Genomic DNA, 19106 nt, shown 5'->3' with positions numbered 1-19106 from the left:
ATTATTCTAACGTTGGCTTACCTAACAAGTGAAATATTAAGCGCAATATAAGATGTATATATAGTATAATATAGTATATATATAAGCTATATTCGATTAAATCTTACTATAACACATTTAGAAACAAAGTGTATAGTTCTATAAGATGTAGTGCTATATATATATATATATAGTATATTTAAGTTTTAGCAACAACAACATATGAATATAGCATATATTAATATAGCATTAATATTTATACATATATTGTTGTTGCTACAACTTCAGTATTAATATAGCACTACCACTACTAAAAACACTTGTTTACCTACGCAGCAGTACCGACAGACTTTTTTTCGTCACTATTCCGAGGAACTTTCCGTCTGAGTCCCTCGCTACTTTTGAACTTTTTAATTTCTAATTTTTTTAAAAAATAACCGACGGACAACTCTCGGTAAATAATTATGCTTTAACCGGTAAAGATTTAATTGGTTGTTCCGATGCACTCCGTTGGTAATTTACCGACGGACTCTCTGCAATATTTTCTATTTATATTTTTGAATTATTTTTTTAGGTACCGATGACTTCTGTCGGTAATTTAAATATATAATCTTATACATAATTATTTTGTATTTGTTATTACACAATAGCAAGGGAGGTCGTCGGTAAGTCCCTCGGTAAGTATTTACTTAATTATCTTAGTGGTTGATTAGCCTATTTATCGAAACTAGTCCTTAGGCACGCGTGTTGCGCGTGTATCCCATATAATTAGTATAAAATTAAAAAATATTATATTGTTTTGTACATGGATGGTAAAATAATTTGAATCATGATTGTATTTATAACAAAAACATTGCATTTAGAAATCATAACAATATGAATATTTAAGCTACGAAAAATAGAAGGAGAAGATAAAATATAAGAACTGTAAATGTTAGCTCAAAACATTATTATACGCATGGGAAGTTAAAGAGGTTAACTTTGTAAAGTGAAGAATTTAGATACATGTACCTTAATAAATTCTTTGACAATCCCATGTCAAATTTAAAATTACAAAACTAACTTTTGTAGCTTACATATTTTGTTTATTAATATTGAAGGTATTATTAATGTAACGACCCGATCGGTCATTTTGATTGTTAGAACACCGTTACCCTAAATAAGACTCCACGTATATGCTTTTAATAATTTATGACTTACGTGGATGGTTGGTTCGGGATTTGGAAGTGTTCGGGTTGAAAACAGAGCACTTGGTTCCTTAGTTGGCTTTTGATCGGGTCCAAACCTACACCACTATAGAGTAGCGAGGATGGTCGATGCAGTTTTACCCAACGAGGTCGGGATCATTTTTTGCAGGGAGTTAATTTGATTGGGAGTTGGGTATCTAACTAATCTAGATGTGCTTGTTGTTCCTAATTGCACTTCCAAACATTGTTGCGATTGATTCTATTCTAATTTTATATTATAGTATGCTGAGTGTAAGCTAAGTACAATATTTTTGGTGAAAGTTTTCAAGTGTTAAATGGCACTAGGGAAGTGACTTCCGCCTAGGTGAGTATCTAATGGGTATCAAGAATCTAGGACAAGCTTGTTATGATTGGGGTTATGATATAAAGCTCTCACTCTATACCTCTCGGTAGTTTGAGTGACTTTGCCCGATTTGGCTTTCTCAAGCCCAAATGGGTGTTCATACAATACAAGTGAAATTGGCTCAAGTCGGGTATTACTATTTCTAGGTTTAACCCTTTAATTGGGGCTATCAATCTCTTGAGTTCACCCCAATTCCTTGTTAGCCTAATTTTTCTAGACTTAGTCCCTCTTTCTCAAGAAGAGCCTAAGTCATAAAGGCATGAATCAGTGTTTGCAATCACTAATTCAACAATTTTAGCATGAATTAGGCTAAATATCACTAACCCATAAACAATTAAGCCCTAATTTCAAGACCCATTAAATACCCACACTAGGTTTGGGTCACAACCCTAGCTATGGGGTCTAGATACTCAAAATAACAGCAGAAATCAAAGATAAAGATGAAATATAAGCCATAATATTAAAGTACAAGATGAAAATCTAAAGTTTGAAGGTAAATCTACTCTAAAATTACCTAAAAAGGAAAAAACCAGCCGTTCACATGCTCTACTAAACAAAACTTAACCTAAAATTGATAAAAGGATCTATTTATACTAGGCTGAAATTTTTGGTCAAATTCTGCGGAGGATTCGTGGACGCGTAATTCTGACCGCATCCGCGCTTGAGCTTTCGCGGCCGCGTAATACCGAGTGCGGTCCGCATTTTTTCAATACTGGGGTTGGATTTGGCTTAGTTTCACGGACCGCGTAATTTCAACTGCGACCATGTTTGCTTCCATCGCGGCCGCGTAATTTGGACGCGGACCGCGTTCTTCAGTTAAGCCCAACTTGCAGGGTCTCTGCACCTCAAGATGCGCTCTCAGCGAAATTTCCTTTGCGGCCTTGCCAAGGATTTTGCGGCCGCGCCTTTCCAACGCGGTCAGTAGTGATTTTAGTACTCAAAGAAGCTTCTCTGAATCTACTTTCATGGACCGCGTAATAGTGGCTACCTCAGCGGTTGTCCTTACGCGGCCGCACTTTTTTGCCGCTCTCAGCGCTCCAGTCTCAGCCTTGGATTAGTGCAGGTTTGACTCCTTCATGAGTTGATTATGGCTTCTTCGCCTCATTTTGATCAAACCCTGCAAGCAATCACATTAAGTTAGTCTTCGGGAATACCTTTAAGCATTTTTGACCCAAAACCTAAGCAAAAGAGAGCAAATAATAGGCTACAACCCCTAGTTATCAACTCCCCCAAACTTAAGCGTTTGCTTGTTCTCAAGCAAACAAGGTAATTCCCACCTCCACAAGAAAAAGAAAGGACAATTTTAGCTTTCCTAAGGTGACTTTATCAAGCATCAATTGGGACTAACAATTACCCTCAACACAAATGCATTATCAACAACATCATGCTATGACTTCTTGAATTCCATAGTTCTAATGTGACACAAAAACATCAAGAGTTGACTCAATTCATCAAGGAAGCTCGCTCTCTCATGTTGGTCATTGTGGATCCCAGACTCCTCCTCCTCTACTCTCCATGAGCTAATCCCACCTTATAGAATGTGACATTCAAAACAGGGATTGTAAAGAAGTGCGCTCATCACTCTCAAAAGAATGTCACAAGTCCGGCTCTAAGTACCATAAGCTTGCCCCTCATGTAAATCACCACTAATGTAAGCTCACTCAACTTGAAATCCTATAGGGCTTTAGCGGGATGTAATGAAGGCTTTTTGGATCAAGGTAAGACATAACGAACTATGATGGTATCATCTTTCCTTAAGCACTCTATTTTCTCATTTTGGTTCATACTTTCTTGACTCTTTGAGTCATTTTCTTCTTCCTCAGGGGAACTAGAGTGACACATTGCCACTCTTTCTTGTTCATGACAATCATTTTTCTCCTTTTCTCCTCATTCCATGCTTTTCAACATTGTTTTCTTTGAATTCCTTCAACCTTTTCTTTCTTTTTGACATATTTCTTTTTAACTCTTCATCCTTTTCTTTGCCTTTCCTTTTCATCAATTCTTTTTGTTCTTTGTACCTTTCATCACATTGAAATTCCTCGTCTCTCCCCCAAACTTATGTTTTTGCTAATTGCTCATCATGAATGCTAAGGAAAGATTAGGTGCCAAGAGAGGGTCATTACAAAACGGACGAAGGCTTATAATGTGGCTATTGAGTGAAAAAGGCTTAGGCCCAAAGGGGTTGACTAGGGATATCATATTGGTAGGCTACAGACGCTTTCACAGTTCAAATGGGACCAAGGAGAGCCTACAATCACTTCTCAAGTCGAACTACACTTAGAATTTCGCCTAGACAAACATTCAAGGCAAGTTCTAGACTTATTGGCACGGGACTTGGACTTGCAATTCAATACCTCACTTCTCTCTCAAGCTGATGGATTGTTAAAGAGAACAGAGTCGAGGGCCCACAACAACCCTAGCTAAGATTGAAGATCACATATGGCTCAAAGAAACCACTTGATGATAGTTTTAGTCAACTCAGGAGTCTAAAGGTCACAACTAGAGCTATTCTTTGTCAATCAACTTGTTTCTAACCATGAGGTCGAAGGTAAATGTGTTAGCTCCAAGTGAAGCCTGCTTGAGACACTTTTATTCATTACTACTACTTATCAGGGCAAAAAGAAAAATAGATTCAATCCCTTAAGAAGGTTGTCACGCCATCCATCATTGGGAAGAGCCACCCAGTTCACATAATATCCACCTTTGGAAAGAACCGTGGAATTAAGAAAACCAAAGGCTTATTGATCACGCAAAAATGTGAAAAGAAGTTAAAAACTCAAAAAGAAGCTACTAAAGGAAATAAGAAGCTAAGCTATTAAGGAAAATTACAAAAGAAGTTATAAAGTAAAATACGGAAAGTAAAATGAATATGTATAATAGGGGAGTGAAACGAACACACACAAAATGGGGATGAATATATACACGGAATGGTAAAGTTATATACATACCAAAAGTGAAAAAATAATGAAAATGAAAATAACGATAAGTAAAAATAAAGAAAAATAGTATCATAATTATTACATGCCAGTCATCAAAGTCATCAAATCAAAATAAGAAACCCCCCCCCCCAAATAGAAGTTAACATTGTCCTCAATGCTAAAAGTAACAATAAGATCAGGGGAGGGATAGAGAGTAAAGACAAATCCCTATGTGGTCTCTGTCTGCATAGGATCGGGTACTCTGGTAGGGTCCTCAGACTATGTAGGCTCATCAGCTCCATCAGGATCCTTTAACTAAATCTCCAGGTCCTCTGACTGGGGCAGCACAAATCCTCTCACCGGCTCTCTGTAAGCCTCCTGCTCTGATGCCTGTGTTGTCTGTGCTGCAAGGACAGTATCTTCCATAAGCAAGTCCAGTGGAATATCTCCGGTAGAAGTGAACTTCTCTACCTCCTTCTTTAGTAGCTCCACTGACTCTTTTGAAGCTTGAGTCTTCTTCATCTTTTTGACCTGCTTGCCCAGCTCCTTGATCACCTTCCCATGAGTGTCTAATGTCTCCAGGATTTTCTTTTGGTTGTCCAGGAGCTTCTTCTGGTTGTCCAGAATCTCCTTCAATGAATTATCCACTGATGGAGGTACCTGAAGCTATGCTGGGGCTGCCTGTGCTGCGACTACACTGGATAAGACAAACAACTTTGATGTAGCTGCCTGCAATAGTTGTTGATGCTAGATAGCATCTGAGAGACCCGCAGTGCAGTATGAGGGTAAGCTAAGGAGGAAGGCACATATATTGGGGCAGAGATGGATGGCCCTGAGGAAGGAGGTGTCATAGCAGCAGATAAACCTTCGGCTGTGGAAGGCTCGGACCCAGTGGCTACTAGCTCTTCAGACTGGCCGGTGGAGGTAGTGGCTTTGCCTTTGGACTTCGGGTTGTCTGCTCCCTGAAGTCTGTACCAAGAGAAGGGCCTTTTCGGCTTCACCTTTGTGTCAAAGTGTCTCCCCTCAACCCTCTGGCCCTCTAGGTACATAGTGATGAAATTGGGGTAAGGGTAGGAACTTTCCTCCTTCCCGGTTGCCTTAGATATATTCTGGGCCATGAGGTTCCCCACATTTATTGGGTATCCCGCCATGATGGACGCTATGAGGATCGCCCGGGAGAGTGGAATGTCACTGTTATACTGGCACGGATCAAGGCGGTTGCAGATGAAGGTGCACCACCCTTTAGCTTCAAAGTTAAGGGTGTTTTTGGCAATTGAGACTCCCGGTGTAAGCCAAGCCGGTGTTGTCCCAGGGATGGCTATCACCTCTGCAAGCCATGGACGGACTGCCTCATCTAATGCCACCTTCTCCAAGTATAAGGATTCGTCCACATCATCGAACCCGGCATATGTGCTTAGTGTCTTTCCATCAAATCTGATCTTCCAGTTCCGTACCTTAGTCACATAGGTGCCCCTTTTGATGTGGGAGACATTGGTGTAGAATTCCTTGACTAGGTACTCATTTACTTCTGGCAACTTGCTAGTGAAGAATTTCCACTACACTCTTTCATCAAATTGTCTCTTCACGTTCGGGTTGTGAGGGAGAAGGTCTCTTTCTATGAAATGTCGTTCAAGGGTGAGCGACCTTTGTGGCCACCATTCCCATAATTTGTGGTAGGCCTTCTCACTCACGAACCTATTTTGCCACACTGCTAGCTTCCTTGATCTAATCAAACCTCCAACCCGGGTATCACCACCTCTCCCGTCATCCAGGACATCCTCTTCCTCATCAATATTAATAGGAGCCGCTGTTGAGGCCGGAGTTGCAGCAGGTAGGGCAGGTAGTGTGGAAGTCTCACTACCTCCTCCTGAGCCATCAGACGACAAAGACAATGAGGTAGATTCATTGACGAGGCGGTGGGGCTGTGATTGATCCTCTTGTTAAGGTTGTGCAACTTCTCCTTCAGAAATCTCCCGGGAGGGGACATATTCACTAGTCTCAGAAGAGTCGGGAATGGGTCTTCGGAGGGTTTGATTCTTTCCACTGACCCTTTTAGGTGCTAAGGGTGCAGTTTGTTTCCCTCTGCCCCGACCTCGGGAGGATTCTCCCCTCCCTTGTGATTTGTCAGGACCGCCACGAGATCTCACCATTATCTGCATACACAATTAGTGAAAGCTCATTAGTATTGTGGTTCAATGAATCTGCAAAGGAAAGCAGATGAAATGATCACATTGTTTCTCAAAGCAGGGGTACGCTGATAGCGTAAAAAGGAGTGCGGCTGCGGAAGGGTCAGCGCGGTCCACGTAAAAAGGGGCGCAGTCCGCGAAAGAGATAGGACTACTCTACCAATTCTTTGAACATTGGTTTCCGTTAACCGCGAAATAATGGGCGAGGTCGCGAAATAACAGACGCGGACCGCGCTAATCAATTTGTTAATTCTCTGAAGCTCATGAACGCGGTCCGCAAAATTATGGATGCGGCAAGGTAAAGTCAACCGCTGACCGTGGAAAAATCATCGTATCTGCGAACATATAAGCCTAACCAGTTCGCACAAAAGCATGAACGCGGACCGCATAATTTGGATCGCGGTCCGCAAAAGTCAAATCATACTGGCACTGATGAATTATTTAAGACCTAGGGTTTCACTTAGTGCAAACATTTAGGCAATTAATAGGCATAGTGAACAACACTATCCCCAATTAGGCATTAAACATTACCCACATGCAATTTTAGCATCAATCAAGCATCATTTTGAAATTATGACATGTGTTAAACCCTAAAAAAAAGAAAAAGTAAAACTAGAAGAAAAGAAAATCAGAAGATGAATCTAATGTAAAGATTTGAGCATACCAGATGTGGATTTGTAGTAGAAAATTGCTTCTTGATTAATGAGATATGAAATTGAAGGTGTAAGAAGGGGAAGATGAACAATGGTCTATTCTGGTGAGAGTGTGGGATTCAAAAAGTGTAAAAGTCCTAAGGACTTCCTATTTATACCAACCCTAGAAGTCTCACCGACTTACCTGAGCGCGGTCCGAGGAATTCCACCGCGGTCCGCACTTTTTACCTTTTGAAGAACCTTTTCAGAAATAGGTCCGCTGAGAGCAGATTAACGGGTGCGGTCACGTAGGATCAACACGGACCGCAAAATTATGAACGCGGACGTGAATACAACTTCAGAGAGTTGAAATTCAGGACTTTTCAAGTCCGCGTCCGCTGACAATTTGCGCCCCCGCGAAAAGCTCTCGCTGACCACAAAATTTTGAGAGTGGTCCGCATAATTCCCCACACTTGGGCAATTTTTTCCAGCAACAGTCCTGTACTGCACAAACAATTCCTACACAAAGCTCATAACCAGTTAGTTCAAAATAAAGCCTGATCTAAGAAGAAAATCAAAAAAAGAAAGAAAAATACATGGGTTGCCTCCCAAGAAGCGCTTGATTTAACGTCGCGGCACGACACATGTTACCAACATCATTGGAAATTGATCAAGGCCACCACATGGCTGTCATCAAACTTGCTGAGGTAATGCTTCACTCGGTGCCCATTAACTCTGAAAATTTCACCATTTTTCTTTTTCAAGTCAAGAGCACCAAACGGAGTCACGTGCACCACCTCAAAAGGGCCACTCCATTTTGACTTGACTTGAATAAAAGAACCAAACGGAGTCTCGAAACAGTCGTAACCGAGAGTTGAATAAAAGAACCAAGTCACCTTCCTTGAATTCTTTGTTCCGGACATATTTGTCATATAAGTACTTCATCTTGTCCTTATACAAGGACGAGCTAGAATAGGCATGAAACCGGAATTCATCAAGTTCATTGAGTTGCTCTACCCGAAGATTGGCTGCCACATCCCATTTAAGGTTTAACTTCTTGAGCGCCCACATGGCCTTGTGCTCTAACTCAACCGGAAGATGGCATGCTTTCCCACATACCAACCGGTACAGAGACATACTAATTGGAGTCTTGTACGCAGTTCTATAAGACCACAAAGCATCGTCAAGTTTCCTTGACCAATCCGTCCGGTTTGCATTGACAGTTTTTGATAATATGCTCTTTATCTCCCTGTTGGAGACCTCAACTTGTCCACTAGCCTGGGGATGACAAGGGGTTGACACCTTATGATTGACACCATACTTGGAAAGTAAAGTGTCGAAGGCCTTATTGCAGAAATGAGAACCCCCATCACTGATGATCTCCCTAGGTGTGCCAAACCTTGTGAAGATATTTTTCTTTAAGAATGCCACCACACTCCGTGCCTCATTGTTGGGCAGAGCTATAGCTTCAACCCACTTGGAAACATAATCAACAGCAACCAGAATGTAAGTGTTACCACAGGAACTCACAAATGGCCCCATGAAGTCTATGCCCCACACGTCAAAGATATCGATCTCAAGAATAGTGGTGAGAGGTATTTCATCCTTCTTGGAAATTCCACCAGCTCTTTGGCATTCATCACACCTCTTAACAAGCTCACTTGCATCTTTATACAGGGTAGGCCAATAAAATCTACAGCTAAGAACCTTTGAAGTAGTTCTCGCCCCACCATGATGACCACCGTAGGGCGAGGAATGGAAAGCATCAATAATATTCATTTTCTCCTCTTCTGGGACACATCTCCGGATCACACCATCATTGCAAATCTTAAAGAGATAGGGCTCACCCCAATAATAATCCAAGCTATCACGTTTGAGTTTCTTCCTTTGGTTAGAAGAGAGATCACTCGGGACAATGTCGGTCACAAAAAAAGTTAGCCACATCGACGAACCAAGGCATACCATTCAAAGACACGGAGAGGAGTTGTTCATCCGGGAATGAATCATTAATTTCGAGGCCATCGTGGGGCCTCCCCTCCTCTTCTAAGCGGGACAAGTGGCCTGCCACTTGATTATTACTTCCTTTTCTATTAATGATTTCAAGGTCAAATTCTTGAAGCAGAAGAACCCATCTCACCAACCTAGCCTTCGAATTCTTTTTGGTAATCAAGTAACGGAGTGCCATGTGATCGGTGTGCACAATCACTTTGGCACCAATGAGATATGGCCTGAACTTTTCCATGGCGAAGACAATGGCTAATAACTCTTTCTCGGTCACCGTATAATTGACTTGGGCGTCATTCATCATCTTGCTTGCATAATAGACCGGATGAAATATCTTGTTGACCCTTTGCCCCAAAACCGCTCCTACCGCAACGTCACTAGCATTGCATATGAGCTCAAATGGTAAGCTCCAATTGGGTGCGGTAATTATGGGAGTGGTTGTCAATTTATACTTGAGAAGCTCAAAAGCTTTCATGCAATCTTCATTGGACACAAACTTTGCATCCTTTTCTAGTAGCTTGCACAAGGGGTTCACCACTTTTGAGAAATCTTTGATCAACCTTCGGTAGAACCCCGCGTGCCCAAGAAAGCTCCTAACTCCCTTGACGGAAGTAGGAGGAGGGAGTTGTGAAATAACTTCAATCTTCACTTTGTCCACTTCAATACCGTTCTTTGAGATCTTATGGCCGAGGACAATGCCCTCCTCGACCATAAAGTGGCATTTTTCCCAATTAAGCACTAGGTTGGTCTCTTAACATCGGGCCAAAACTCTGTCAAGATTATCCAAGCATTCTTCAAATGATCCCCCCACAACACTAAAATCAACCATGAACACTTCGAGGAAGTTCTCCACCATATCCGTAAATATTGCCATCATACACCGCTAAAAGGTAGCCAGTGCATTACACAAACCAAACGGCATCCGTGAGAATGAAAATGTGCCATACAGACATGTGAAGGTGGTTTTCTCTTGGTCTTACGGTGCAATGAGAATCTGGTAGTACCCTGTGTAGCCAACCAAAAAGCAATAGTAGGCACGCCCGGCGAGTCTGTCTAACATTTGATCAAGAAAGGGCAATGGAAAGAGGTCCTTGCAGGTCACTTTGTTCAGCTTTCTGTAGTCCATACATACCCTCCATCTGGTGACAGTATGAGTGGGGATCAACTCATTTTTCTCATTATGTAGTCCATACATACCCTCCATACCCCTTTTCTTCGGCACACATTGTACCGGTGAAGTCCATGAACTATCCGAAATAGGGTACACAACCCCTGCATCAAGCCACTTGATAATTTCCTTCTTGATGACCTCTTGCATAGCCTCGTTCAACCTCCTTTGATGTTCCACGGAGGGTTTGGCATCATCATCTAGTATAATTTTGTGCATGCAAAAGGCGAGGCTTATACCCCGAATGTCAGCCAAAGTCTATCCAGTTGCCTTTTTCCTTCTCTGAAGCACCACAAGGGTGGAGTCTACCTGCACGTTAGTTAGGCAAGCAGAAAGAATAACAGGTAATGTGGAAGAAGGACCTAAGAATTCATACCTGAGGTGTGAAGGCAAAGGCTTCAACTCCAATGTTGGTGGCTCCTCGATTGAGGGCTTTGTTGGTGGAGTCTTCCGATTTTCCAAGTCCAAGGAAAGTTTACGGGGCCCATATGAGTAGGATCCCATTTCTTGCAATGCATTTGCACATTCAACCAAGCCTTCCTTTTCATCATCCTCATGGTTTAACAACACAGCTTCCAAAGGGTCTTCCACATTGATCATGGCACTCGTGTCATCAACTATCACCTCCGTCACAAGATCCACAAAAGAGCAAACTTCATTGCTATTTTGTTGTCTTATTGATTTGCACACGTGGAATACAACTTTTTGATCGCCCACTCGGAAGGTGAGCTCCCCTGATTCCACATCAACCAATGCCTTCCCTGTTGCTAGGAAAGGTCTCCCCAATATTATAGGCACCTCATAGTCGACTTCGCAGTCGAGAATCACAAAATCAGCAGGTAAAATAAACTTGCTGACCCGGACTAGAACATCATCAATAATATCAAGCGGCTTTTTCATTGTCTGATCCGCCATTTGTAATCTCATGGAAGTAGCTCTTGGTTGCCCAATACCTAGTGTCTTGAACACGGAATATAGCATCAAATTAATACTTGCTCCCAAATCACACAAGACTTTTTCAAAATCGGCGCGACCAATGGTGCATGGAATTGTAAAGGCACCCGGATCTTCAAGCTTTGGAGCCATCGAGTGCAGAATGGCACTCATTTGATGAGTCATTTTGATGGTCTCACAATTCATAGATCTCTTCTTAGTTACCAAGTCCTTCATGAATTTGGCATATCCCGGCATTTATTCGAGAGCTTCCACCAAGGGCACATTGATTGACAAACGTTTCCTCAGTAAGGGTTCCTACCTGGGATGTTATGGATAAATAAGGAACCAGTGCGAGAGGTAAGTTAAGACAAAGGAAATAACCCAAGATAGATTACGCAAAATATTGATATGAGAATGGGTCAACGAGTAGTTAGCAATTGATTCAGGAAGAGCCTAGTTATGGCTAGACAGGAGGTTACAGGCGAATCAGCATATCAATCATATGAGTTGTATGGAACTCCAATATGTATGGGCACTAAGATAAGTTAAGTATGCACGCAACAAGGGGCAAAAAGACCAGGAAAAGAAATTGCCTACGTTTAAAAAAAGTTGAGAAGAAACAAAAGGAATTATCCGATCAATGATCTAGAGCTAGTTACGTTATGAACGCATTTAAGATTTCGGAGTATTATCCATGTAGCATATATGTTGACAATCATACAGCCGTAGAAGACTCCAGTATAAGTTAAAAGAAAGAATTGAGTACAGGTCATAGACAAAGGATTAAATTGTTAGAAGATTATATCATGAGTATTCCATAGCATCCATGAAAGGCTAAAGTAATAACTAATACTAGGAGCCACAGATCGGAAGATAGCTTAAGCGTACATGAAGGCTGATTAGAAGGAAGAAGAAACTAAAGAGTTACATCAACGAAGTAAATTAGGAGTCTGATTATTGGACCCAGAAAGTTATAGACTGATTAAGAATAGTGCAAAATCACTCTTAATATCAGAGGTACAAGAGAGATAGCGCAATAGCCATATTCTATGACGGCTCTACGATAAAGCCAGTTAGAAGAGTACCATCCTTATAAGAAGTCAGTATGAAGCTCCCACCAGATTGTGCATGCACCAAAGGTGCAAGTGTTATAATAAAAGCTTCAAGTTGTGGATGTGAATTGTACCTATGTGGAAGGGGGGGTCATGAAAGACATAGAAGATATGATGCTAGATTTTAAGGCAAAGGTAAACAACATACGAGATACTTAAATGCAGAAAGTTGGGAATAGTCCGTACTGCGGATAGAAAGCTAGAAGCGTGGGGATTAAGTATCCAGGAATGATAACGGCGTCGTTAGTGACATATCTTCTAGTCGATGATTTATAGGTATCGAGAGGTCCAGTTACGAGAATGGATAAGTTATCGGGATTAAACACATGAAGACAAAAGAGCTGATGGTTTCTCTAAGTTATAGAAAGTTCAGCCTGAATGAACTCAAAGGAGTCTAAGACTAATAGCATTTAAAAGAGATAGAATGTTGCCCTGGTAGTAAAATAAGGGTATACTTGTGATAAATGAAGGATGATGTTTGGACTTTCGATTGAGTGATGATTTGAAGGGATTTCATGAATTGTACAGGATTAAAATACCCACGTAAGTGAGTCACATTGGGATGCTATAAAGTATGGTTATTGAAGTACAGTATCAGTGCTAAGTGGATCAGGAAAATCACTTCGAATATTCCTCGATGCAACGTAAGACCTAGTGGCAATGTTTTACGTGATCATGAAGTTCCTTGTGAAGATGGATGACATTAGGGTCACCCTGAGGAACATTTGCCCGACTCTGCCAAGCTGAGGATGTGTCAGCCATCTCATCAAGTATGTCACAAGCATCGGCATAAGTCATTTTCATAAAATTTCCCCCAGCTAGCTGATTCACCACAAACTGGTTGGTCGTGTTGATGCCCCTATAAAATGTCTGCTGAATCATTGCTTCAGTCATATCACTGTTTGGGCATTCCTTGACCATTGTCCGGTATCGATCCCAAATTTCATGTAGGGGTTCATTAGGTTCTTGTTTAAAGGCTAAGATCCCATCCCTCAATGCTGCCATATGACCAGGTGAGAAAAACTTGGCCATAAACTTTTCGGCCAACTCATCCCACGTGTGTATGGAGTGGTTGGGTAGCCTCTCGAGCCAGTCCAAAGCTTTTCCTCTAAGTGAAAATGGGAAAAGTCTCAATCTCAGAGTGTCCTCGGACACGTTCGTCTGCTTGCTCTCCCAACATGTGTCTACAAAACCCTTTAGATGCTTGTATGCATTCTGATGAGGAGCTCCAGTGAAGAAGCCCCTTTGCTCCAATAGGGTCAGTATGACATTTGTAATTTGAAAATTTCCCGCCAGAATCTGGGGCGGGACAATTGCACTTACGTAACCTTCATTGGGTAGCACCCGGTGTACTGCCCGTGGAGGAGGTGGGGGAGGGTTTGAAATGTTGTCATTAGCCTGGCGGCCTCTTCTTTGGACTTGAGGTTCTAGATTAACCTCATCCTCACCATAGTCATCTACCTCCTCCCCCGGAAGAACATGTCTGAGAGCATCATTATGAGCCATTTGGTACCTAAAGCGATTGATACACAAAAGTTAGAAAAATAGAAGGAAAGAAAAACTTGACACACAAATAGGTAGTTTGAGTGACTTTGCCCGATTTGGCTTTCTCAAGCCCAAATATGTGTTCATACAATACAAGTGAAATTGGCTCAAGTCGGGTATTACTATCTCTAGGTTTAACCCTTTAATTGGGGCTATCAATCTCTTGAGTTCACCCCATTTTCTTGTTAGCCTAATTTTCCTAGACTTAGTCCCTCTTTCTCAAGAAGTGCCTAAGTCATAAAGGCATGAATCAGTGTTTGCAACCACTAATTCTACAATTTTAGCATGAATTACGCTAAATATCACTAACCCATAAATAATTAAGCCCTAAATTCAAGACCCATTAAATACCCACACTAGGGTTGGGTCACAACCCTAGCTATGGGGTCTAGCTACTCATAATAATAGCAGAATCAAAGATAAAGATGAAATATAAGCCATAATATTAAAGTACAAGATGAAAATCTAAAGTTTGAAGGTAAATCTACTCTAAAGTTGCCCAAAAAGGGAAAAACCAGCCGTTCACGTGCTCTCCTAAACAAAACTTAACCTAAAATTGATAAAAGGATCTATTTATACTAGGCTGAAATTTCCATACAAAAATGCCCATGCAGAGGATTCGCGTTCGCGTAATTCTGATCGCGTCCGCGTTTGAGCTTTCCCGGCCGTGTAATACCGAGCGCAGTCTGCGTTTCTTCAATACTGGGCTTGGATTGGGCTTAGTTTCACGGACTGCATAATTTCAACCGCGTCCGCGTGTGCTTCCATCGTGGCTGCATAATTTGGATGCGGACCGCGTTCTTCAGTTAAGCCCAACTTGTAGGGTCTCTGAACCTCAAGATGCTCTCTCAGCAGAATTCCCTTCGCGGTCGCGCCAAAGTTTTCGCGGACGCACCTTTCCTACGCGGTCATCGGTGATTTTAGTACTCAAAGCAACTTCTATGAATCTACTTTTGTAGACCGCGTAATAGTGGCCGCCTCATTGGTGGTCCTTACGCGGCCGCGCTTTTCTGCCGCTCTCAGCGCTCCAGTCTCAGCCTTGGATTAGTGCAGGTTTGACTCCTTTATGAGTTGATTATGGCTTCTTCACCTCATTTTGATCAAACCCTGCAAGCAAGCACATTAAGTTAGTCTTCGGGAACACCTTTACGCATTTTTTACCCAAAACTTAAGCAAAAGAGAGTAAATAATAGGCTAAAACCCTTAGTTATCAGCTTTAAAAAGGGCGAGTTTGACTTCGGCCAACATTTTTAGAAAATGACCTCGGAATCGATATTTGATGGTTCCAATAGGTTCGTATGATGATTTTGGACTTGGGCGTATGTTCAGATCGGGTTTTTGGATGACCCGAGAATGTTTCAACGTCTATTGTAGAAGTTGGCATTTTGAAAGAATTTCATAAATTTGGGTTGAAATGTATTTTAATGTTATCAATGTCCGCTTGGGATTTCGAGCCTGGGAATAGCTCCGTGTGATAATTCTGGTCTTAGGAGCGCATCCGGATGTTAATTTGGAGGTCCGTAGGTCATTTCGGAGTCATTTGGCGAAAGTTAGAAATTTGAAAGTTTTTAAGAAGTTTGACTGGGAGTGGACGTTTTGATATCGGATTTGGATTCTGATTCCGGAAGTTGGAGTAGGTCTGTATGGAGATTTAAGAATTGCACGTAAAATTTGGTGTCAATCCGAGTAGTTTAAGTATGTTTCGGCGCGTTTGGAATAAGTTTAAAGAATTTGAAAATTCTAAGTTGAATCAATTTGGTTTGAGGTATGATTTGTGGTTTTGATATTGTTTGATGTGATTTGAGGCCTCGAGCAAATTTGTGTTTGGTTATAGGACTGGTTGGTGTGATTAGAAGGGGTCCCGGGGGCCTCGGGTGTGTTTCGGGTTGATTTCGGTTCGAATTTGGATGAAAAGCTATTGCTGGTTTGCTGGTTCTGGTTTTGTTCTTCGCGAACGCGAAGGGAGTCCCGCGTTCACGAAGAAGGAAAATGGTGGCTGCTGTCTTGTGCTTCATGAACGCGGAGGAGTGCTTGATGAACCTACGCGAACGCAGTGGGCCAGTCGCGAACGCTTAGAAAGAAATGGAGGAGATGGGCCCGAGGTCGTTGGCCTTCGCGAACGCGAAGTGTGGAACGCGAACGCGAAGAAGCAAGGTCAGCTGGCCATCGCAAACGCGATGAGGAGGTCGCGAACGTGAAGTACAATTTTGGGGTAGGGCATTTGGCCTTCGCGAACGCGAGGCATTGGTCGCGAACGTGAAGAAGGGGTGATAGTGCTGGGCAGTGAGTTGTTTTAAACGGGATTTTGGCCATTTTCGCTTCATTTACGCCATGGGAGCCGATCTTGGAGAAATATTGGAGCTCCATCTTCATCATCTATGTCAAGGTAAGTGATTCCCATCTATTGTAAGTTTAATACTTGGATTATATATGTATTTAGACATGAAAATTTGTAGAAATTTGGGATTTTGAAGAAAAACCTAGAAATTGGTATTTTTAGATTTTAACCACAAAAATGGCTATGGAATTGGATGGAAATGGTATATTTGAGTTCTTGAGGTTATGGGTAACGATTTCCTTCGAAAAGTTCCGAAATCCGGGCACGTGGGCCCAGGGTGAATTTTAGGAATTTTATAATTTTGGATAGGGTAATTTATTCAATAGTCTAATTTCGAATTATTGACCAGGTATTAATTATTTTATATAACTTTTGGATAGTTTCGTATTTTTCGGCACCGAATTGAGATTTTTCGCGACATTGTTATCGGGAAGTGGGCTTTGAGACAAGGTAAGTGTTACGAGCCCAAATTTCGTCCGTAGGATGTCGTGATGGTACCTAGTCTTTAAGACTAGGTAAGCCTATCAATGCGGAATAATAATGGAAATATGAAATAAATAAATATGCAAAAAACATAATTAAAACTCCCAAAACCCGGTAGAAATAAGTCACAAACTTCTAAGAATTTTCCTCAATGTCTCTATATATCAGGGTCTAAAGAAAAATAAGGAAGCAACATAATAATGATAGAAGGGGACTCCGGAGTCTGTGGACGCTGGCAGATATACCTCGAAGTCTCCGTGCACAGGTAACTCACTGATGTTTGGGCTGGTAAGATGTACCTGGATCTGCACAAAAAGATGTGCAGAAGCATAGTACGAGTACACCACAGCAGTACCCAGTAAGTTCCAAGCCTAACCTCGATAGAGTAGTGATGGGGTCAGGTCAGGCCCTACTGGAAAATAAATAATGGCATGGTAAAATGTTTAACAATATAATAAGATAAAATGACAATGGAAATGAATCAAGTAGTATGTCACCATTTAATTACACCAAATAGTGGCAATTAATACCTCGTGGAAATAAAACAGAATTCTTTTCAACTTTAACAAAATCACAACAATAATCAAAGGCAACTGCGGCCATAAATCAATATCAACAAGGGCACTCCCGAGGTACCGCCTCGTAGTCCCAAATCATAAATAAATTCACAATATCTCATTTCCTTTTTCCCGAAATAGCATCCCGCGTTTTAGCCATCCTTATCACACCGCATGACTTCTAGTAGTTTCCCCTACTAGCCATGCGTATCAAGCCACCCTTATCTCACCGCATGCGTTTCAATACCCAGACCTTATACCACCGCATGCGTATCAATATCACAATATATCACAATTTGCACCTCAAGTGCCCAAATAATTCAATTTGCCAAAATAAATCAACAACAATATTTTTCCACAATAAAGAGCTCACGGCTCATGCCAAAATAATTCAATAATAATATTTTTCCACAATAAAGAGCTCACGGCTCCATCACAATGAGTACAAAAATCTCACAAAAATATTCGTGAATAAATAACTCAACAAAATAATATTTCAAAATTTTAATACGTTGCTTCAATACTAAATTTAGAATATCAAATAATTCATATTAATAGTATTTAATTTAAATAAAATCACCCTTCAAATAATGCACAGAATAAAAGAAATCAAGTTTCAACTAAACAGGTAAACCAATTAGCTGGAAATGGTCAAGCCAATTTAAAGGATAAACATTTAAATCAAGGATGAAGAATATAACAAGGTAAAATTATTTAATTAATATGCAACAGCGATCTACACAATTTAAAGACATAATCCTTCACATTTAGCCAGTGTACACACTCGTCACCTCATGTACACGACTTTAAAACATTTCAATTTATCACTTCAATGCCAATCCTAGGGGAAATTTCCCCCACACAAGGTTAGACAAGTCACTTACCTCGACTTGCTCCAATTTAATCAAGTAGTATGCCTTTTACTCGATTTTCCAACTCTGAATGGCTCGAATCTAGCCAAAATAATTTGACACAGTCAACAAAAATTATAGGAATCAATTTTCATAAGAAAATACTATATTTTTCAATAAAATCCGAAATTAGCTCAAATATTGCTTGTGGGGCCCACGTCTCGGAATCCGGCAAAACTCACAAAATCCGATAACCCATTCAATTACGAGTCCAACCATACCAGTTTCACTCAAATCCGACTCTGAATCGACACAGAAATCTCAAAAATTCATTTTTATGAGATTTCTAAAATTTTCCAAAATTTTCATATCAATACACTAATTAAATAGTGAAAACAATGATATATTCATGTATATTGACCAAATCCGAGTTAGAATCATTTACCCAAATGGCAAATGGAACGAAATCCCTAGTTTTATAAACTGTCGAGGCAGCCATCGATCCTGGGAATCTATCACTGGCCTCGGTCATAGCCCTCGATCTCGGGCCTTGATCCTGGGCCTCGATCCTGGGCCTTCAATCATTGGCCTTCGATCATGGCCATCGAGCCTGCCTTCGATCATGGCCATCGAGCTTGCCTTCGATCATGGCCCTCGATTTTTGGGGGTTGATTTTTGGGCTCGATTTCTGGGCTTCGATTCTGCATTTCCAGCAGAAGAAAATTGTAGCAGCTTTTTAAGTCCAACTTTTGATCCATTAACCATCCGAAACTCACCCGAGGCCCTCGGGACCTCAACCAAATACAT

At 41.2% G+C, this 19106-nt stretch overlaps 1 protein-coding gene across 1 annotated transcript; it reads right to left on the bottom strand.

Moving 5' to 3' along the window:
- Positions 1 to 10724: 10724 nt before the first annotated feature.
- LOC138908414 (uncharacterized) lies at positions 10725 to 11668 on the bottom strand. Its single transcript, XM_070199079.1, has 3 exons — positions 11276 to 11668; positions 10957 to 11101; positions 10725 to 10786 (listed from the first exon to the last, which is right to left on the bottom strand). Exons 1-3 carry the CDS (start codon positions 11666 to 11668, stop codon positions 10725 to 10727), a joined length of 600 nt encoding a protein of 199 aa, XP_070055180.1.
- Positions 11669 to 19106: the final 7438 nt, after the last annotated feature.

The sequence above is a fragment of the Nicotiana tomentosiformis genome, chromosome 3 (genome assembly GCF_000390325.3).
Source record: "Nicotiana tomentosiformis chromosome 3, ASM39032v3, whole genome shotgun sequence".
In the NCBI taxonomy this organism is placed as follows: Eukaryota; Viridiplantae; Streptophyta; class Magnoliopsida; order Solanales; family Solanaceae; genus Nicotiana; species Nicotiana tomentosiformis.
Note: the sequence above shows the minus strand (reverse complement) of the source record. Positions and strands in the feature narration are given on the sequence as shown.